General features: G+C 45.4%; 1 protein-coding gene across 1 annotated transcript; it reads left to right on the top strand.

The window, feature by feature from the left end:
* Positions 1 to 2,892: 2,892 nt before the first annotated feature.
* Positions 2,893 to 20,201, top strand: LOC111846098 (ly6/PLAUR domain-containing protein 6-like). The gene is made up of 5 exons (XM_023815968.2): positions 2,893 to 3,012; positions 14,677 to 14,866; positions 16,607 to 16,705; positions 17,298 to 17,428; positions 18,335 to 20,201. The coding sequence occupies exons 2-5, from the start codon at positions 14,749 to 14,751 to the stop codon at positions 18,518 to 18,520; spliced, it is 534 nt and encodes a 177-aa protein (XP_023671736.1). The 5' UTR covers positions 2,893 to 3,012; positions 14,677 to 14,748; the 3' UTR covers positions 18,521 to 20,201.
* The last annotated feature ends 3,200 nt before the right edge of the window (positions 20,202 to 23,401 follow it).

Genomic DNA, 23,401 nt, shown 5'->3' with positions numbered 1-23,401 from the left:
TATATCCTCCTGAGACCCCACCCATTCATTTATGTCCATTGTAGTGGACATTTTGTTTTTGCATCTCTCTTTTCACTGATGTAAGGAAACGTATTTATTCCTGTTGTACACTAAAGAGGACATGCTGTGAAATTAAAAATAAAAACAAAATTGAAAAAATCTAAATTGTAAGATGTCTTATTTCCTCCAAAGACAAATAACCTAAAATTGAAGGACACTTAAATTTGTCCTTGGGTCTCAGGAGGATATATTAAGTAAAGAACTAACCGTATCATTAAAAAGCCTTTCGATGTCATTATCGGAATTATAAGCACGTACTGCAATTGAAAGGACATTTAGTTTGCAAAAATTACGTTTTTTAGATATTTGTATAAGTCATGTATGAGGAACACTACAATGCAGCCCGCAGAAGACTGTGGCATGTTGTATCTTGTGTAACGTTGCCATGCTCGATGGATGTCTGTTGGACGTAAATGAGGACACATTAGAAGACTTTAGAAGGCGTGACGCTGAACTGCATGAGCCGATGCCAACAAAGGATCTGTACGGCTGCAGTATGAGCAAGGAGGGGTCAGCCGGCAGAGGAGCTGAATCGTCTGTAGCCTGGTAAGGAATCTAAATTGTTTGTTGTAGAAAAATAACCCAATTACATTTTATTTGAACATTTTTAAATACCTTAAAACTGTAAGTTGTCTTTTATTTGAACAACGATCGCACTTTTATTTGTATTCTGCTAACCACAATCCCACAATTAAAATAAAAACACACAAGCATAATTAAGTCCTCGTTCCCAGCCACTGTGTTCATTCGGCAGCATTATTATATCACTTTTGGCGCTGTGCAGATGAGCTGGTGATGCCAGAAAACGAGGACACACTCGCTGCTACCTCATCCCATGCCTGCTTCACTCGAAAGGCTTTGGTAGTGCTGAATAGCCAAATTGAATTGGAAACACCCATAACTGTTAGTTCCGCTTTGTGCTTTGCATTAGATCGTTAAAGTAGAGCCCATGGAGAACATGCTCCTCACACCCGAGAGACGCCACTCACACACAGGGGACACGCCACCAGAAACACAGCCTTAATTTAATCGCGTGTCTGTATAGGCGGCCCTTTCAGCTGTCCTTATTAATTTGAAAAACTCAAGCATTTCCAGTGGAAACAAGGATAATGAAGCACTGCTCACATGCCCCACTGTGCTGCAATTTAATGCGCGAAAAGGAATCATTCATCCTGAGCAGACACATGTTCGCTGCTAAAAGCAGGTGTTTGATCATGGGAGAGGACCAGGCGGTGCGGAGGAGCTGTGTGGTCTTTATAAGTCCTTCAGGGGAGATCACTCCTCGATTATTACAGTTAATACACACTTCAGGAGGTCCTCAGTAGATTAAAGGGAACGTGACACGGTACCGTTTAAGTGCCAGGAGCCCTGCGATGGGTCAGTTAGAGTTCATCCGTTATCATTCACAACTTCATATTGGCCAGTGAAGAGAGTCTGTCTACACGTCGCAAATAATGGTTTAAGTATAGAGGGGGCAGACAATGGAGGGATTTATGCGGATGGCCTCTTCTCAGCATACGGCTGATGCACGTAGAGCTCTCTGGTGTTCTTTAAGGTGTTTCATTGAACATGACAGGGAAAGACTTACAGCGTTTTCTGTGGAATGTCATGTTCGGAGAAGTCCGGATGTACAGTGCTGGTAGGAAAACATTCCCTACAGGGACAGTGTGTGTGTGGGGGGTCATACCTGTTAGCTAAATTTATTACTAATGATCATGTGAAGAAGATCTGATCTTCAAAGGCATGCAGGAGTACCCTAGTATGAAGGACATAAAACACAAGTATTAGTAATTCTAACAATTTGGGTCCAGGTGAATAAAACTACAAATGGATAGAATTAATTTTCTTTTAGTGCCTTTCCCAACATAGTGGACCCAAAGTTCTTGACAAAAGTTTAGCAACAAAGATGACATTTTCAATAGGCCTAGTGAAAGCAATTATATAAATAAGTGTTAAAAATCCAAAACACACTAGCAGGGTTAGGGGAACCTAGTTTGAGGATAAACCGCCCCTTTGGCTGTCCAACACCCCCGAACAGGTTACCATACTTGTACAAGTTAGAAATGAGTGTCTAGTGTGTTAGGTAGGAGTAGAGAGTTGCGCCAACCAGAGATTTTCAGAGTATGGTTGCCAGCCGTCCCTTATAATACGGGATCGTCCCTCATTGGAAAACAAAATGCAGCGTTCCGTATTATATACGGGACGAGAGGCTCCGGGTGTGACAGGATGGGTTAGTGTCAGATCCATTATGCACAGTCACGATTTTTAATCGCTCCGGCTTTTTCCACTTTGGATTAATGTTTAAATACTCTAAAATAAATTTAACTTGGCTTTTCCGCCGTAGTTTGGGTCACGTGTTTACTTAATTTAAAAAGCGAAGGAAACCCTATTCAATTTCACCGTTTTTCCATTTCCACTATAATATTAGTGCCCAACAGATGGCGCCGTGCGCAGCTAAAACAGCATGCTGACAAACTGCCTTCGTAGTTTTGTTTGAAAGGTTAAATGGTTTTCTAAGTATTGTAATTATTCATTTTCCCCATGCATGACTTTTAAACCTCTTTTAAATTTATAGAATCCCGTGATAATGAATAGGATATGAGTTTGGAAAACGGACGGACGGATAGATGGATGGATGGACGGACAATTATTTAATAGGATACCTTTGCTTTTGATTAGTCCCGGATACTATATCTACGTGTTTAGCTGACTGTTAGAAGCTCAGGAGACGGAGTACCTCTCCCAGGGTTTGCTCCGTTCATGCAGCTTACTTGGGCGATCCTATCCCATAAAGAGCACGCCCACCGGGACAACAGATGGGGTTGGGCAGGAGCGCGCCTGGCGCGTTCTCGCACTTCGCGCTCACAGTGAGAGGCGTGCAGTCAGACCTGAGAGCGGGACGCCGGTTTATTTACGGCGGAGTGCAAGGAGTCACACGCGGGAGACTTTCCGGTAAGTGCGGAAGAATATTTCTTTAAATCGTCTCTAAGCGAGTAAATGCACTGCCCTGGGGATGTCTGGATTAAGGAAATTAAGGATAGCCTGCTATTTAAAAACGGACCCGGGTGAAATGGGACTGAAATACAACGTGCGCGCTGGAAAACAATGTGTGCCAAGTTGTTATAAAACAGTTTTAAAAGTTGTTTTAGTCGGATGTCTTTAATAATCGTTTTCTGATAAGTATATCAATATTTATGCTCTTCTAACCTAAACATCCCTGCCAGGTGTCTAACTATCTGAGCATTTTAATTACACGGATTTAAATGCAAACTCATTTTTGGTGCTCTTGACATGAATTAATATTAAGGTTTTTAAAGGCTAGACAAAAGACCTCGGGGTGAGGGGGCGGGAGACCGCGTCTCTCTATGTCTCCATACTATTAAGCCCAGTGTCATTGCGAATAAAAGTCATTTCTGTATATTTATATAGCTACATAAATGTGCAGTTCTGCATCAAACATTTTAATGCTGTCTTATGCCATATAAAATAGAATACAGCAGGTAGTTTCTAGCTATCGAAAATATCTAGGGCTAAGTCAAGTTCACCTGGGGCTTGACTTTTTATTATTATTATTATTTAAGATTGGCATTGGGGTTGAAACATTCGAGGCTAGGCTTAAAATATTGGAGGCTATACCCTCGAGTGACCTAAGGACGCCCATGGTATACACTCTATAAGATTTTCAGAGATTTAGTCCTATGATAGCTTAAGATGTCGTGCTTAGATTTCGACTCTGATAATCACGATCACATCTGGTCGACATTAGTCTATTTCTCTGCTCTAATAGGGGCAAAAACATGAGGGATGATGGACGTGGCTTAGAAGGTTTTTTTTTTTTTTTTTACAAAAATAATAATAATAATAATAATAAATCAAGCAAGAAAACAAATGGGTAACTAAATGAGAAGTCCTCGCATGAGTAATTCGTAAGGTGTACAATACAGCGGTAGGTTACAGTTTTATACCAGGATAAAACTCCTCTTTGAGTCCTTTTATCACCGCGTCACCCGGTTACGGTATCGTCTCCGGTCGCAGATAAGTATGTTTGTTCCATGGCCTGGCAGTGGGTCTCCCGTCTCATCCTCACCGGCACCGGAGGCCGAGCCCCAGAGCACCTGCCGCGCCGCTAATGGCACCTACGGCTGTAAAATTCCTCTTTGGGATATCGATCAGCCGCGTTATGGGCCGGGGGCGTTGGGGGCCACGGATCGCCGACCTGTCCGTACATGGACAAACGTGTCCGGTGCAAAACTCGTCTGTGTCCGTGGTTATAAAACAAAACTATGTAGGCTACGATTTTACATACCATGTCTGTAAAAATTGCATTCTGATCAAAATGTCAGTCTGAATTTTCTGTGGATTTGACCTGTTCGGGGCTGAAGCTCAGCTTGTTTAGCTCAGCTGTTATAACAAGCCTCAGTCTGAGAAGCCTCGGACAGATTGTCTTAAGATCCTGGCACTTTATTCATCCGTTTTCTACTACCGGGGTCACAGCCTTGTGATTTATTAGTTTTAAAATGAATACATTAGGCCTATATGAAGATGTACATTTACCTCTAGAGAATCTGGGGAGACAGAGAGCTCGTCCAAAGCAAGTCTTCACTCTTTAAAAGAGATGACAGTCAAATTTATGGACAATGGCATGCAGTTTTATTTTGGATCAGGACTTACTAATATGCTTTTAACTAATTGGCCATTATGTAAAGAGCTGTAGGATAAACACCTCATGCCCTGTGATGGACTGGCATCCCATCCAGGGTGTGCCCCACCCTGTACCCTGTGATGGGCTGGCATCCCGTCCAGGGTGTACCCCGCCCTGTACCCTGTGATGGGCTGGCATCCCACCATTTTAACCTTGCCTGGGGAATCACTTCTGTGCAGTTGTCATTCTATAGGAGGAGCTGTAGTGATTTGCGCTGACAGGTATGAAGCGGTGTTATGAACTTTTGTGTGATTGGCTGATGTCTCCAGTGTGTGTGCTGTCCAGGAGTGCATGAGGGACAGGGTGACAGATCAAGTCAGAGCATGGATGGACCCCAGCATAATCCTGTAAGGATGATAGGGGGCGCTGTTTCCCCGGGAGAGTCAGCCGGAGTCACAGCTTATTAATGCTCATCTCCCACTGATCACTGTCTGGACCCAAGACACAGATTTAAATCCCAAACGTCAACCTGAATGAAAAATCACACAAAACAGTTTCAAATGTTTTCTATAATCAGGAAAATGAAAAGACAATTAACAGAAAAGATTGTATGGAAGATACAATTTATGGAACATATTGGTTGTATAGGAGTGATATTTGTAATTGATTGTAATTGTAATTGATGGAGGACACTGACTGACCTCATAGCCTTGGAATTACATCTGCTCTTAAAAGTCCTTGATCAAGTTAAATGGTACCATGGAGACATGACCCATTAATGGATGTCGGCTTTGCCCTTGGCCCCCGTTTACACCTTTCTCTGTCAATAATGTCAGCCTGCTTTGGACCCCCAGAGGTTTTTTTTCTCCCTACGTGGGAGTGTTTAGTTCCTCTCCTCTGTTGTCATCTTTCTTTCATTCTTGTCTTCCCAATTCCCTGTTTTTGTCTTATTCTCTATAAATGATGCAAGAATGTATCATAACACACCCTCGTAAAGCACATTGGGGTGACTCTGGTGTGACAGGCACTATTTAAAAATAAACTGGTTTGAATTGAATATTTTAGTCAGTGTGTTGAAATTGCAGTGTCTTTCACAGTGCTTGTGCTTGACAGCCAGTGGCCCACGTGGTAATTTGTGATGCATTCCATCTTGTGACGATAACAATGTCGCTGGATTTGTAGGCCGGAGATGGCCATGTGTGCAGCTGCCCCCTGAGAGCAGGAATTAGGTACAGTAAGGTGCTGGAGGCAATTGCAGGACAACTCCAAACAGCCTGAAACAGGAGCTTAGAGTCAGTAGGCCGATCCATTTGGGGGGGGGGGGGGGGGAAGTAAAACAACACAAACGAAGTGGAGGAGGATGCGGCGTCTGCGTTTGGCCGTAGGATGGGGGGGTGGGGAGGGTTCACAGATGGCCTCTGCTGTTTCAGTAGCTGCTCCTTCCACAGTCACATGACGTCCTGAACATGGGGGCAGTGTGGGTGGGATGCCACTTTGCTCCTGTTATTGCATGTGCACCCCCCGGCCGGCAGTTTGGTATCTCCCGCGGCGTGATGCAACTTCCTCCCCCACACTGACCTCTTCTTAGTAGCATCTGTGAATTAGCATGATTGCAGCTATAATGAAATACGTTTTGATCAAAAGCATGACTGTAATATGTTATTAACCATCCGTGAATAACTCACTGCAATTCCTCTCAGGAACCAAGATAATAATTGAGCATGAAATGAAACGGCTTGTGCTCTGTGCCTCATGTCACTTGGTGTGTTCTGAGCACTGGTCACATGACAGGATGAGTTTTAAAAGATCCCATTTTGATCTGACAAATTTTAAATTTACCGGTGGTTTTATGTTGTGCTAAATGTCGTTCTGTAAAAATAGTCTGTAAATTGGGATCTGGGAATCTGTCTGGATTATACGATATTCGCAGCAAAAAGGGGGTATGCCGGGCTTTTCTATTAAAATATGTTTTATTAAAATATAGATGAAAGGGAAAGGATATATTTTGCCAGAGTGGGGTGAAATGTTTAATTTAGCGAGCACTTTGAAGTTCAGCTTTTTCCTAAGGAAATCTAGGATCTGAGAGTACCGTGTTTTCATGGCAGGCGTGCAAGACGTGAATGCTGAAGAATGTCAGAGTGTCCTGTCTGTACTTTGGGTGTGAGAGGTTTAGTCTGCAGTGTGATATCCGCTCGATTCATAAGCTAAGACATGTGACATTTCGCCGCAGAATATATGCACATAGGAGGTTTACTGTTTGGTCTTGAAGATGTGCTTCACTGCACTGTAATGGAGTGTGTTTGTCCACTTCACTGGGCCACATGTAACAGCATGTAGCAGAGTAGATATTACAGCTCTGGAAAAAATGAAGAGACCATGCTATATTTTTTAAAAAGTCTGATTTTTTAAATCCGGGTTTAATCCTGCTTCTGCTGGCAGAAGGCTACACTGCGTGGCAGGCTGCTTCCAGGCTTAAAGTTCCTAAGACAGCAGTACAGAAGATCAAGGTGAAGCAGGAGACACTGACAATAACCAAAAACCAGCCTGGTAGAGGGCAGAAGCAACTTACTAATGCCAGAGATGAGCATCAACTAGAGCTGGGCGACATGGCAAAAAAAAAAATTATCACGATATTTTTTCCTGTATTGACCAAAATCGATAATTATCAATATTATAGTTTCACAATGCCATCAAAATAACAATAAAAATAACCCTATTCTGACAAATAGAATGAATACATTGAAATAAACAATATTAGTAAACAAATATTTATTTTCCAACAAATTTTACTGTTTACATACAAAATTCCCTTAAAATTATAAAAGGTTATTGATTTTCAAGTATTCAAAGAAACATAGCTCAAATGAACAAAACCATATAATAATGTAACAATGTGCAAAACTGTATAATATTGCAAATATGTTAAAGGGCAAACATAAAATAAAGCAGGACAGAACTGACAGCAACAAGTATCTTCCTCTATTCCTGGTCTCTTAAAAACTTTAAAAAATTCTGAGGTAGAAAAGTAAAACCAAGTAAAAAACACTTATTCAAAAAAAAAAAATGCCAAATCATGGTTAGATTCTTTTGTCTGGCGCTGCAAAACGTCACCACACGTCATCATGTCACATGGTACAACATCCTCGCGAGAGCAAGACGACTTGAGACAGATCGTGCAGCACAAACTTGCCGCATTCTCTAAAACGGAGCAAACTTGGTTGATCGAGTTCTATAGTCTGTGTGTATCATCGTGATCGTCCTCATTTTTTATCGATAAAAAATCGACATTGTTTGATCGCCCAGCACTAGCATCAACTTATCTGACAGTGCCTCATAAATCTGAGGATGACCTCAAGTGACCTTCAGAAAGAATGGGAGACATAAAGTGGTGTGAAGTGCACTGGTAGGACAATTCATATCAGGCTTCTAGAAGCAGGACTGAAGACCCATAAAGCAAAGAAGAAGCCCTTCATTAATGAGAAGCAGGGAAGAGCCAGGCTGCAATTTGCAAAAAAAAAAAGTATTCGGCCATAAATTGAGAAATGAGTGAGACTGAGAGTTTTGCTGTGGCCCCTTCATTTTCTCTTGCGCCCCATTTCCTACTGAGACCCCACCCATTCATTTATTTCCATTGCACTGGACATTTTGTTTTTGCATCTCTCTTTTCACTGATGTAAGGAAACGTATTTATTCCTGTTGTACACTAAAGAGGACACGCTGTGAAATTAAAAATAAAAATAAATTTGAAAAAATCTAAATTGTAAGATGTCATTTCCTCCAAAGACAAATTGAAGGACACTTTTTTCCTTTGGTCTCAGGAGGATAATGTATAACTCAAAGGTCTTGGTCAGCCAGCCACAACACCCAAAACCTGCTAATTCCCGCCCCCGTGATCCAACTCTAAAGCAGTCCTTCATCATCAGAGATGCATGCATGCAGCGCTCTTTGGACGAACCCCAGACAGCGAGTTCTTCCAGGGGACCTCAATAGCCCTCACTCTGATGGCGTGAATGAGCAGACTGACGATGCTAGACCACGTCATCGTGTCCCCCCAAGTCCGCCATCGGCGGACGGCAATGGCCCCCTTTGTGAATATCACCTACATGCTGACATCTGCGCCTTGTGCTGTCCCCTCGGAAGGGCAGTGCTGGCCTGTAGATCCTCGGTATATACCACCCCCCACCCCCAGCTCTGTGCTGACCAGTCCTTAAGTGAAAAGGATACAAATCTGGGGGGCTCCCAATAAGTCAGAGCTGGGTGGAGGTCACCTTTAATACAGGGGGTCGCTGCAGTAGGGGGTCACTACAGTACCACGCCACTCTCCTGCTCAGTTTAGCCATCCGTCTGTGTAACTTGGGCCTGGGTTCTTGGCTTCCCTGTGTTGAAACAGCATTAAGAAAAAGACATTTTAATAAAAGCTCACCTTTTCTTACTGCGCAAATATTTGAAATCTGACCAAATGTTGAATTGCAAGATAAAGAATTAATACGGTGCAGTTTGAACAGTAACAGAATGACACAGTAGCTACTACAGTGTGGTGTTGGGAGCCATTGCTGCCCAGCCAGGCTGCTCACCCAGCAGTTCGAGACCCCAGTGTGGTGTGGAGCTGTGGGATTGTGGCGTCCTGCACCTCCTGCTTCTCCTAGACCTCCTGCTCGGGGATGAAAGCCAGTGAAGCCACAGCAGCTGTCCTGGAGCCTCCTTTCTGCTTTCATCTCATCCATCGCTTAAAGGGATTTGTGGTTCCCTCTTCACCCGTTGCCCAATGCCCCCCCCCCCCCCCCCACCAACCTATGATGTGGTACAGCCTGGCCATTCTCCCAGGGATCAGGGTTGCTGCCCCGAAACATCTTCAGTGTCGAGTAGCACCACCCACCGGCCAAACGCTCAAAGACAATTTGCGAGTTAAGCTCTCTTGTTGGTTTCACAATGGCAGGTCTTACTGTTTTACTGCTCGAACCCGGAACACGCTGCCATTGTACCAAAACGTTAGCCAAGTGCTCTCATACAGGATCAGGCTATTCAGTCCCCGCACAGGGGGGCTGGGGTTTAACACACAAACCTCCTAAATCCAGTATAACTCAGCAGGGGGGTTTAACTGGTTTAATCAAGACCTTGTTCTTTTGGTTTTGAGGTAAAGGGATTTCAGACTGTGGAGATACAATCATCCAGTTTAGTGGGCCTTTCCTGTTCCCTTATGTAGCCCCCTTCCCATGATTGGACTGGGTATTTCATCATTGGATTGGCATTATCAATGTTCCATCTCTTGGGTGCCTTTGATCATACAGGCTTTTACACTGTACTGGAGGTTTGCTTGAGGTGTGTAAAGCTGCCAAATTAATGAGCAGTGATATTTCTATCTGCCTTTTTTAAAGTGCCCATAGCAGGTATGCAAGTTGCTGAATAAATAAAATGGTGAGTGAACTCGGACCGGTGTGGTGTGCAGCATCACAGAGGAGGTGCATCGTCATCAAAGGCCTCGGCGTCTCACTCCACGGTGGCATCTCGGCTTCAGGAAGGTCGCCATGTGGCACTGGAGGTCACGGCCTCGCCACCAATGCCTGTCCGCCCTCGCTCCGGCACACTGCTCACACCAGAGGGAAACCGACACCTTAACTTTGCGGAAGACTGAGACTCACAGAGTGACAGTCAAAACCTGACCCACTGGATGCAGTGGACGGTGTCTGCGGAGTTTCAAGATTCCGTACTTTATTGCCATACAAGAAGTACCTGGAACAATAAAGTATAAAATACAATAGAATCTAGTGCAGATTAAGAACAACATGTCAGGTGCTTTGAAATATAGCATAATAATAAAATATAGTAAGTTCTGGTGCAGTAGAAATAGTGTCTAGTGTTTCAAATGCACAGAGCTGTTTGTCTGCAGGCCCGATCCCATTTTTACACCATGTATGTCGAAAGCCGCTGGCCCGTCTCAGACCTTTAATTAGGTTCTGGGGTGTGAAGCCACTGCTTTGTGTCCCAAGCGCCATGGCTGTGATTGTAATACAAACGGATGGGTAGAAATAATCAGCCTGCTCTCGGTCTGCATTCCTGGGAGCCACAAAGCTAATCCTTTTAATCTTCATGCCCGTGTAGCTGCCAGGGGATTAAAAAATTATACAGTTGAATTAAATAAGTTGAGAGAGCAGCAGGATTACGGTGAGCAGAAGGAGGACTTCAGTTAGCCGAGTGCTGGCCCCCAGCTCAGCGAGCCCTCGTGGTCCTGGGGGCTGCAGGATCAGCCTCGTTTCATACTGCTTCTATTTCGGCCCGTGAGAGAATGTCGCCCTTGTTCTAGTTGTTCTCAGCTCCGCTATAGCCATCTTAGATCCTCCCAAGTAAAGGCGAGGATTTCATTATAATTAGGCTCTTCAGACTTAGTCTTGGTGTGACCTGCTTCCATTAACTGAGGTTTTATGCAGATTTAATTTCTTTTTCTGTTGTCCGCTTTGATGGCTCTCTGCGTAGAAAATTGTGTATGGAATAGATCGTGTATGGAGTTGAAATGTGCAACGTGCTGTAATCAGAACATTGTCGTAGAATGTGCTGAAGTTTCAGGGATCCAGCAGTAACTGAAATGTCACACGAATTTGGAGGCTCTGAGGAGGGTACTGGAAAATCATGGTGGGTCCCATTAGGTTGGGTTCTATTCAGGCTTTGCTCACCCAGGCTGCGTTCTGTTAGGTCCATTCTTGCAGATTGTCTCTATCATGCTAGGTTCTGTCGGGCTGGTTCTGTCTCTGTCAGTCTGGATTGTGTCATGCTGTGTTCCATCAGGCTGATTCTGTCTCTGTTCTGGCTGGGTTCCATCGGGCCGATTCTGTCTCTGTCAGGTTGGGTTCCGTCGTGCTGGTTCTGTCAGGCTGGGTTCCGTCGGGCTGGTTTTGTCAGGCTGGATCTCTGGGGGGGGTCCTGCAGGTGCGTTCTGGCATGGACATCACATCTCCCTCCTGCTGGGGACACTCTGGGGGCTTCTTCAAACACTCGGGATCAACAGATGGGATGTTTACGCTTCACTGGTGTCAGGAATGGCTGTGGGATTAGGCATTAATGTTGCCAGAGTATCACTGTGATGTTTCTGACCATTTCTGTACTTTTAATCACCCCGTAGTTCTGTGTATAGTTTCAGTGTAACAAGTAAATGTGTGCACTAGTGTAGACATTAGCATTTAAGTGGACCATAAGATGCCCAAAAGCTTAACCAAGCAGGCCCGTGGCACTGACGACCCTGAGCTTCTTTCCGGAATATTCTTCCCCTTATCTCCCTCACTCAGTGTTTCCTTAGCCTGCGATTAGCAGTACTCCATGTCCTGCTTTTTGTTCCAAACTTTGAGAGAAGGAAAAAGAGAAAAAAAGCACATTTGGGTCCCACTAACCCAAACTCCTGTTTCTGTCATTATTCAGACGCATGGTGTTTGGGTCGCAGCCCCTCGATACTAAATTGCTCCTTAACAATTGTGTCCATGGAGGTTCAGGCCTGTAACTCAGGTTCTGGCTTCTGCTGGCAAAACCTTAATTTACTGAAATGTCCCTGCTAGTAATGATGCCGTAATTTACTGCAATCTTTATTTTGTTTCTCTATTTTAGCCAAAAAGTTTTTTGTGTCAGAAATAATAATGTTGCACACTTCCTGTAATGTATCTGTAATCTGCAACAAATAAAATAAGTTCTTCAAATTTCAGGTTCCTGCAGTGCTGTCAGATGCAGGTATCTGTCTGAGAACCTTTTTCCCCTCCGGTGATGGGCACTCCTTTTTTCTCTAGCCCCTGACTGGACGAGTCTCACAGACTGTAGCACCTGCTTGCAAGGTCATGGCTGTCCTGTTAATCGGCCAACAGGAAATGACAGGAAGGGGCACCCGGTGTAAAGTTAGACTCCTAACAGAACCGGACTCGGCGTAAGAGGTCTCCAGGCCTCGGTACGGGCACCTGCGATGCTGAAATCAGACCCTCATCCCCACCTCAATGGGCCGTCTGTTTGTTGTTTTGTTTCACCATCTCGCTCTTTCTCATTTCCTCATGGAAAAAAATGGATCTCGCTAGAGGTCAGAAGCTGTAGAAGCCCGAACCTGATTTAAATTTCCATGGTCCATTGCCGTCTCCATGACTCTTCTGTGGTCAGAATTTTTTAATTGTTTATTGGGTCCCAAAAGTCTTGTTCTCCATCTACACAAAGACCTTTGCCAATAGGACAAGCTGGAAACCTTTCAGCCTTTATTAGAGACTGGATTAGTCAACCATGTCTACACAAAGTATTTTTTTAAATCTGCAAATAATGCGTATTGTTACGTTTAGCCCGCGACCCAGTAGGATAAGCGGGTTGGAAAATGGATGGATGGATGTTACGTTTAGTTGCCTGATGACTTCCCAGAGCACAGTAGTACACAACCATATCCAGACTTTGTTAAATGAATTTTGCACGGGGATCACTGTCCCCCCATCCCATTGGGTCCCTCCCTGTCCCAGTGGGGACGCATATTCGTACCTAGCAAGATCAGACCTGTGTTCTGGTCCTTTTGCTGCATTACTTTCGGGAGGTGTGACCCCTGCAGAGTCTGCAGCTGCAGCCTTTATATGTGTCCTGCTTCTACAGAACATCAGTGCAGAATATGGAGGACCTTGGAGAGCCGGGCAGAGCAGCCCAGGTGGCCCAGTCATTAGATACTGGAGCTGAGACACAACTTTGAAGGTTCAAGTGCCAAGAGCAGCGCAAGTCAAACCATATGGTGACACAGGCGGCGCAGACTTAGCAAGTCGATTTCACTTTCTCCCAGAAGGTGCGGGAGGCTGGGAGGGCAGGGAGGGGGCAAGGGAGACAACGATAAGGCTTGTTGGGATGGGGGTGAGGGGTGAAGCTTGGCTGGGACTCCACATGGACTTTGACCTGCACTGGCCAAGAGAGACCATATGATACGTCAATATGGGACAATTTCTGTACTGAACTTTTTACTCAACCTTAATCTCCAGTTTGCCTATTCAGGTTCAGAAGAGAATGTGTTTTGGAAAAAAAAACTATGAATCATGGCTGTGTGTCTGTTCCTTATGGTGCCCTGGTCTCAGCATGGCTCCCTTTATTTATGGGATGGCTGACTTTACCTGATGCCTGCAGAAAGCTGCTGGCCAGTTTGCCGATTTGGGGACGGTCTAGTGTATCATGCTGTTGTTCGGGAATCTTTTTTCTGCATACTGTATATACATAATTGACATTCAGAGTTAATGTTTCATTGTAGTGTTTTGTATTGTGTGTGTTGTTTAGGGACATATTTTCGCCCAATTATGGTGAGAAACTGGAATGAGAAGGTCTGTCTGTCCTGTGAGGTGCTGCTGATGTGTTTTCTCGCCCCTGGGCTTTTAATCAGCTCCAGCTATTCGCCGAAGCCTCACCTCTCAAATGCCTTGGAATTTCCTCTCCTGCCAGATAAATGTGTGGTGTTCTTGCTTAGGAAATCCCTTTGATGTGCCTTCTTATGTTATGTAGCAAGAGCTTTTAGGTTGCTCTTGGCTGAGTATGTATTTTGATTAGGAGAATCCTCCCCTCACTAGGAAAGTGTTTATGGGGATTTCCTGGCCCCCGCCCCCCATCCCACCTCTACCTTGTACCTCCAAGTCGCATAATCCCTGCTCACATTCCCAGATAAAGGCTTATGTTCCCGAGAATAATCACAGCATTATGGTATGACGATGGTCAAAAGCAATATGTCAAAATAAAAGCAGGAAATTAATAGAGAGTGAAAGAATGAACAAATACCACATACAGGTGTAGTGATTTCCAGATTGCTGTGTTTACTGAGAGTAGAGCTGGTTACTAGATGTGGTTCATGGACAATGTGTTGTCTGGGCCTTTTCAGGCATTTTAATAGGGAAAATAAAACTGAGCAATACCAATCTACTAACCGCTGGTCAGGGTCACGGTGTCACCTGACCATCATTTCCTCCAATCAGTAACTCTGGTGATATCACTTGACTCCTCAGGTGTATGACCGCCATTCGCCGCAGGACGAGCGAGCCAGCCGCACAGCTGCATGCTGGAGGCCACACCCCACCATGGAGCCCTCGCCTCATCTGGCCTGGGTCCTGCTCCTGAGTCTCATCGCTGATTGGTCAGAAAAGGGCCAGTCGCGGGACTTCACAGTCAACGACATTGTCTACCTCCATCCTTCCAGTAAGAGTGAGACCCACTGTCCTGTGCACACGTGCCGTCGGGTGGCTGGGTGTCGATGCTCCTCATTTCTGGACAGGCATCTGCTTTAGTCCATTAGAAGGCCCCCCCAGCATCTGTCACACAGTCTGCTCCTCGGCCCCGTCGGCCACAAGCGGCCTCCGTCCTTGATGGAGATCATGCATCCAGGGAAACAGCATCACTTAGCCTGGGTGTTCATTTCCCAGCATGCCGCTGTCTCCAATGAGGAGCGACCAGCATGGGGGTGGGCGGTATGCTGACTCTGAAAGAGCACCGTGGGGGTGTGCGAAGCCTGGGAGGGGGCTTGGTGCTTCTGGAATGCTCTGATCCTCAGCCAAGCCACTCAAGGCCACAGTTGGTGCAGCAACTGGTTTTAGCACCAGGATGGCTTCACGGCTTTGAATTTCGGGGTGTTTCATAGATTGCAGGTTGGCCAGGCTAGCAGCCTGCCCCCCCCCCCCCCCTCCCACAGCACAAAGCTGTCACATGACCTCTCAGCCCTCCCCCTTCAGTCTAGAAGCTGCTATCCCATAGGGGCCTGTTATGTATATTGTATTAATGGATCTACTTTTTGTGGTATATATACATATATCTATATATACTGTTAACCGGTATGTGTGTGTATGTGCACGGATATAAGTTCTGTTATACAACAAGTTCAATAAAAAGGCAAGGTATAGAAAGTGGTTATCTCACGGCTTTTCTCAATTTATTTAAAAGTAGAATGTTGTAAGACACAACAGGGCCTCCCATAAGAGACCTGAACAGCTTATTTTTCACTGCTAAAGACCTTGTCGTCACTGGGTTTATGCTGCTATAGTCCAGCAGGGGGTGTTTTTAGCAGAGGGCTAAGCATAAAGACACTCTGGGTTTTGATGAGCGTGTCGGTGGAGCTGTGCGGGCGGTCGGCAGGCTTTGTGCGCTGAGGGGGGTGTGGATGACCTTCTCAGACCTGCAGCTGTTGCTGCTGATGGGAGGTGGGGACTCTAATTCGATTAACACAGGGGTGTCTAACAGGACAGCAGAGCTGGAGCTGCTGTTCCCTTGTGACAGATGGGCCCCACCCCCCAAGACACCCAACCGGTCACCCCCCGTTTAGCATTCTGGCCATGATGGGGCGGGTTTGTTGTTCCTGTGGTCCCACTCGAAGTGTTTCAAAAACTTAATAAATAGTTAGTAGATACAGTCAGAAGATCATCGCTGCCTAGCTGATTAGCAGAACATGCTGCTTCAGCGTCTCCTAAATGAGGGATTGTTTAAGTTTTAGAACAGTGAGCGTTTGTGGCCGACAGGAGGAGGCCAAACCTCAGTGGCCACACACAAAAGCATGGTTTGAAAGCTGGCAGACACCGCAATCTCTGGGGGCCTTTGGAGGGCCACGCAAAGGTGCCATGTGCTTTCAGTTTGAGCCAAATGCCCAGTGGAGCAGCAGCCATTCAGGGTTTTATTTAGGTAAATGTCAGCGATATAGCACAGGGGATGTTTATTTCTACAAACCCTTTTGGGGTACATGGGCTAAAATAGTTTTACTTATTGCATTTATTTAGCTTTTATCCAGAGTGAATGTCAAGTGAGGATCAAAAAGCAGGGTCAGCCGCCACTGGGGTTAAGGGGCTTGTTCAGGGGCTCAGCTGCGATACGATTACTGCGCAGACTCACTGGCAGCGTTGGTGCTGGGGGCTTGCTGGGGCTCTGCGTCTCAGTCAGTCCCTCTATCTGCAGCGACACCATTCCCCGGAGGCTTCAAGTGCTTCACGTGTGAGGATGCGGCAGACAACTACAGCTGCAACCGCTGGGCGCGGGACGTGTACTGTCCCCGAGGTGAGATCCAAACCCCATTCCTGTGGGTAAAGAGCCTCCGCTGTCCACTGTCCCCCAGAGAGACCCGAACCCCACTCCTGTGGGTAAAGAGCCTCCGCTGTCCACTGTCCCCCAGAGAGACCCAAACCCCATTCCTCCATTCCTGCTATACCCTGTATCTGCTTCTGAGCCAATCTGACAGCTCACATCTACAGCTGGCTGTGTTTATATAAAGTGTGTTTGTTTGAGAGAGGCTAAGGGTTACATAGGAAAGCCTTAATTACCTAATGCTTCCTGATTGTAGTGAAAACACTGGAATATGCAGCCCGTTTTGTCTTGGGTTGGCTGCTGTTTTGCTTACCACAGCAAAATGAATCACTGTATTTGTGCTTCAATGGAGTTTAATTCTGAAGTGTACAGCAAAGGTATAAATACTCTGCTGGCCATGGGATTTAAACTGGCCACCTTCTGCTTATCCCAGCCTATAGAGCCACGCTCTGCTGAATGCTGTGGCTGGCCCTAGCTGCGCTCCCAGCCAGACCCTCCTGATATGTTTGGGAGTTAAGAGCTGCTAGACAGAAAGCCTGAGACAGAGACTGTCGATTCCACACAGAGACCCGATACTGCTACACTCATCACAGGATGGACGCGCGAGGGGACAGCGTGTCTGTGACCAAGCGCTGTGTGGCCCTGGAGGACTGTCTCTCTGCAGGGTGCAGGGACATTAACCATGAAGGACACAAGGTGAGATGGGGACGTCTGCCTGTTACTATGGGGGGCATTCAGCTGTCAGTTACCATGGTAATGAGGTTAAGGGTCCAGGCCAGAGTTCAGAGGTCAGACTGCCAGCACAGCATCATTTCATTTCCATTTTGCACGGTGCTGTCTTTGTTCATCCTGGTTTTTTGGATGGAGCTGCTTTGGTGCGTTTCCAGGTCCTTCTGATTCCAGATGCCGAAAGATACCTATTTAATCTAGATAAAAGGCCCCCAGTTAGTCTTTGTCACTGTTGCGTTTCCCAGTCTTGTTGGACTCTCCTCCATGTGGCATCTCTCCGTGTCCAGCCTCTCTGTTCGGAAAGACACCTGGACCTGGACGGTGTTTCCCTGGTACAATGATCTCCCATGCCAGCATAGATTATTGGATATTTTAAAAAATAAATAATGTAATGGGGCAGATCTACAGCAGAAGTAATTCCATGACCAAAACACCCTGCATTTGATGAGGGGTGCATCCCATTATGCAGTAAAATGTGATCATTCGCAGTCAACAGCAGATGACTGATGGTATTTCGAAGCAAAGCAGGTCAGTTCTATTCAGATTGTAGCCAGATTTTAACATCTCATTGTAATTCCACTACCGCAGAACTAGCCAATAATGCCAGTACTGCAGACATCTGTGGTTTGCCCATACTTCGCCCATTCTTTATCTGTGCTCCACTCACGCCCCCCTGTCCATGCACCACCTATTCTCTCTCTGTGCTCCACCTAAGCCCCGCCCATTTTCTGTCCATGCTCCGCCCATGCAACATTGTCCGGTAGGAAATGAGCGATAGCTGCTGATTGTTTAGGCGACCGTGAAGAGCTGCAAAGAGGATGGGAAACGCGAATATCCCCCCCCTCACATGCCTTGTCTCCTGGTGGCCCGCAGGTCTGCACCGCCTGCTGTGAGGGCAACATCTGCAACCTGCCCCTGCCGAGGAACGAGACGGACGCCATCTTCAGTACGCTCTCCCCACTGAGCGCCGGCTCGCGGGTCACGCCGCGGCTCAGCTCTGTCACCTGCTCCCTGGTCATCTCCAGCGTGCTCACTGCCCTGGACCTCAGCCACGTATAAGCTCACCAGGGGCTGATCCGCTTGTCGTGTCTCTGTGCTGGGGAGAGATGATACTCTGTGTATCTATGCCCGCTGGGGGTGGGTGACCATGGCGAAGCTGCCGATTGGTTACCCTGGGAGTTGTGCTGTGTGTTCCGTGCTGCTGACAGCGATGGGCAGGGACACAACACAGCTTGGTGTCTCACACCCGAAAGCACTCAGCCCCCTCATCAGAAAGGGTGCTGCCTTGTGCAGGTTCTCCAGCTTCCAGGAGAACCACAGCTATACGTCAAGTGCTGCCTCTCCTTACCAGTGAGTCGTTCTGATGAAATATCTCTCCATTCACGTGAAGAGCTAATCCTACAGGAGTGCACACTGTAGGGCTACTTTCAGGATTCAGTGATTTCTCTGTACATCTATGTATATGTGTAAATATGAAATTATATTTAATTTTGTACAAAAATGTGATGCTGGGATATTAAATATGATTTGAGATCAGTGTATTTTACATCTAGGTGTTTACATTACATTCATATAACTTGCATTTTTGTCCAAAGCAATGCATTAGTGTGGAAAACTTCATGTCAGGGTGGGGTCATCCAGTGTTCCTGGAGCACTTGGGGTATGATTGCCATGGGATTTAAACCCACAACCTTCTGATCACAGGTTTATACCCCTGGCATTGGGTGTGTGTTTTGTGTGTGTTTTCTTTACCAGGTGGGATAGAATTCAGCATCCAGCTCTGTGCCAAATGTGAAAAGTACAGCATAGGAAAATCCCCATCTCTATGAAACACCAGCTTTCCTCACAGTTCATACATTAAATCCCACGGACCAAACTGTGAAAGCAGAGCTGTATAGACTGCGGGTATAAACACTGTCGGCTGACATCTTATAATCTGTACATACGTGTATGTGTCTTTGAGGTAATATTCATGTATGTCATCCTGTAAACCAGGGCTGTGGAGTCGGAGACAATTTTGGGTACCTGGAGTCGGAGTCGGCAAAAAGTTAACCGACTCCGACTCCGACTCCGACTCCTACTAAATTTAAATGGGAATTAAAAAAGTAAGTTGAAATGTCCCAATTCACAAACAGTCATAATGAACTACTTCTCTGCTGTAAGAATAAAGCCCAATGCATGCAGTGCATAATGTTACCACAAAACGAACATGTCAAGTAACCATGAAGCATGCTTTTCATTGACTGTATGCGTCACTATATGGGATGTAATGCACAGGTAAGGTGCGGCACCGCTTTCCATTGTGTCGTGTTCCACTGTTACAGGGAACTGTGAACCTAGCCTAAAGCCCCCCATACATTTACAGATGCACTGGCGATTTTTCGGCCGTTCAACGAGTCATCACGCGTCAAACGCCTGAAAAATCACCTGGTGTGTTCTCAGCTCCGTCGGCTCCCCTTCGCTATGCGCTACCCTTGAAACATTGTTTTCATTGTGTTTGTCTTTAATCTGGCATTATAGTAGAGTGTTGGCTTCCTAGCCAGTAGTTCTGTGGTGAAATGACATGTATGTTGCCTTCCTTTCCTTCAATGGATGTAGAAAATACATTAGCATAGTATATACATACAGAGGAGTCGGAGTCGGAGCATTTATCTACCGACTCCACAGTCCTGGTGTAAACGGTGAATGTGGTTTGGAACTGAACAAATGAACTGCTGATAATTAAAAAAGTAAGCCTTTACTGTGTTTAGTTTTGTGCTTTACACTGTATCATACTGCACTTACGGATTCCTGTGGATTAATCTTTTTGTTATGCCTGAATATCCTGCGCTTCTCTACTGTTCACCTGATCTCAGATTGCCAAGTTACCACATTATGAAAAACTTAGTGGATCAGAAGTAAAACCCCATGATTTTATCAAAAAAGGTCTGTTCTTTTTTACATTTAAAATGAGAGGTGGTGACATGCTTGCAGGACATGCTCTGTTCTTCCAGCAGTGTTGCCCAGTCTAACTTTCACAGCTGGCTTTGAGAGACTCTGGCTGTACCGCTCTGCTCCTCGATGAAGTTTAGTAGGTAAGTTAATTCCATCCTTTTTTTCTCCCTATTTTTCTATCTCCTTTCTGCTCTCTCTCTTTCCTCTTCCCTCTTCACCCTCCATCTCTTCTTTCTCTCTTCGGACCCACATCTTTCTTCTGCCTCCTTTCACATCTCCGCTTTCATATCTCCACCCTGGTTATTTCCTTTCTCTGCTGCTGTAAAGCAGGTCAGATGGTCTCCCTCAAGTTCAAATGCTGGAAAACAAACTGTTCCATTCACCTCACCCTGGCGCCTGGACCTGTACCCTCTCTCCCTCAGATGGGGAGCCTTATAACAACAACATTCATCATGAGATGATTGGCCAGGAACAACTGATTGTACTCGGACTGTGTTTTGGCAGTCTCATTCACAAAATACATACAGTTAACTGGTTAACTCACAGGAAGCAGCGAGTAATTATTAGAGGCACAATGTCACAGTGGGCCTGTGTTCATAGTGGGGTACCACAGGGTTCAACTTTAGGACCACTATTGTTCCTAATTTACATTAATGATATTGACACCAATACATACAGTAAACTGGTTAAATTTGCAGACGACAACAAGGTGAGTGGTGTAGCAGATACTGATCTAGCAGCAGAGAGGCTACAACGGGATCTGGATTTAATTAGCGAATGGGCTGATACTTGGCAGATGAAATTTAACACAGATAAATGTAAGGTAATCCATGCAGGGAGCAGAAATATAAAGTACAGATATTTTATGGGTTCCACTGAAATAAAGGTAGCTGATTACGAGAAACATCTCGGTGTGTATGTTGATGCTTCCATGTCCCACTCTCGCCAGGGTGGGGAAGCAATAAAAAAAGGCCAATAGAATGTTGGGTTATATGTCTAGGTGTGTGGAGTTTAAGTCAAGGGAGGTGATGTTGCATTTATATAATTCCTTGGTAAGACCCCACCTAGAATATTGTGTGCAGGTTTGGTCACCATACCTTAAGAAGGACATTGCTGGTCTTAGAGGAATGTCTTATGAGCAGAGGTTAGCTGAGCTGAATCTGTTTAGCCTTGAGCAAAGGAGACTAAGGGGGGACATGATCCAGGTCTATAAGATTCTAACGGGTCTGGATGCTGTTCAGCCAAATGGCTATTTCAATATTAGTTTAAATACTAGAACTCATGGCCATAAGTGGAAATTAGCGGGAGAACATTCTAAAACAAATTTGAGGAAGCACTTCTTTAGACAGCGTGTAGTTAGAGTATGGAATAGTCTTCCTGCTAGTGTAGCGGAAGCTAAAACCCTGGGTTCCTTTAAATCAGAGCTAGATAAGATTTGAACAACTCTGAGATATTAGTTAAGTTCTCCCCAAACGAGCTTGATGGGCTGAATGCCCCCCTCTCGTTTGTAAATTTCTTATGTTCTTATGTTCTAAGAACAAAGCATGAATTAAGCAAAACAGATAAGTAGAAATAAAATGAATACTGGACAGTCCAAGCTGTACAATATACTAACAATAATTAAAAGGATGGTAAGGGAACAGAGCAATTGAATATACAGTATAAAAATATGAAAATATGACCCGTAGATAAAAAAAGATGGATGCAGAGTGAGGGGAGTGACAGAGGCAGGGACTGTGTCAGCAGAGGTCAGGGGGCTTGTTGATAAGTTCTACTGCTGAAGGGAAGAAGCTGTTTTTGTGGTCCGTAGTTCCGGTCTTGATAGCCTTGAGTATCTTGCTGGAGGGTAGTTTTTTGAACAGTTCATGTCCAGGGTGGGAGGGATCGGCCATGATCTTTGCTGCCCATGTTAGGGTTCTGGAGGCGTGTAGGTCCTTATGGGATGGCAGATTTCAGCCAATCACCTTCTCTGCTGACCTCGACAGTGGCAGCAGCATACCAGAAGGTGTTGGAGCAGGTGAGGATGGACTCGATGATGGCTGTGTAAAAGTGCACCATCATTGACCTTGCCAGACTGAACCTCTTCAGCTGCTGTAGAAAGTACATCCTTCGTTGGCTGTTTTGATGACATCTGACGTCCTGGGACTTGATGACGCCCAGGAAACGGAAGAAGATTCGTGAAGGGTTGTGGGCGGGGTTGCACCTGAAGTCCACTATCATCTCCACTGTCTTTAGAGTATTGAGTTCCAGATTATTCTGGCTGCACCATGTCACCAGATGGTGAATTTCCCACCTGTAGCTAGATTCATCTGCACCAGAGATGAGTCCAATGAGGGTGATGTCATCCACGAACTCATGACTGGAGATGCAACCTTTAAGTGAATAGTACAGTGTGGAGAGTATACTGGTGAGTATACTGGCGAGTATACTGCCACTCCACTACTCTTCTAACTGAAATACAATGCAGACCACTTGATGTGGATATTCCAGCTCTATTTACCTCCACTGGAGCATCCATCTTTTTTTAGTATTATTGTTCAGGTAGAATAAAAAGCTTCACCTGTGCTGCTGTGTCTGTGGCAGTTCCAAGGGTCCCTGGTCTTAGTTCTCCATTTCACTCTGTTGTCATTTTGTCATGAGGTTCTGTAACACCCCCCCCCCCCACCCACCCAGGCATGGCTATGCATTTTATGAGGACACCCAATGCTGTTCTCTCTCATGTTATGTATTGTCATTGGCTTTGCTGATCTTTTTCAGAACTTTGCAGTAACTTTGACTCTACCTCAGGTCACCCGTGTTGAATCTAATTGCAGATGTCAATGAGAAATCCACCAATTACACAACTGAATAGAAATTCCCGGGGCTAAACCATTAGGCTGACTTCACTAAAATGGCATGAAAGCTTTTGGGTTCGAGCTTCGGTCTCATCACTCCGTCTGCAGCTGAATTCAAACAGAAAAATCCCCATTCCCCCCTTCCTTTCAGGGCAGTTTAAAGGTAATGTCT

This window comes from Paramormyrops kingsleyae, chromosome 16 (assembly GCF_048594095.1).
Source record: "Paramormyrops kingsleyae isolate MSU_618 chromosome 16, PKINGS_0.4, whole genome shotgun sequence".
Classification (NCBI taxonomy): Eukaryota; Metazoa; Chordata; class Actinopteri; order Osteoglossiformes; family Mormyridae; genus Paramormyrops; species Paramormyrops kingsleyae.
The sequence above is the reverse complement of the archived record's forward strand: the minus strand, read 5'-3'. Positions and strand labels throughout refer to the sequence as shown.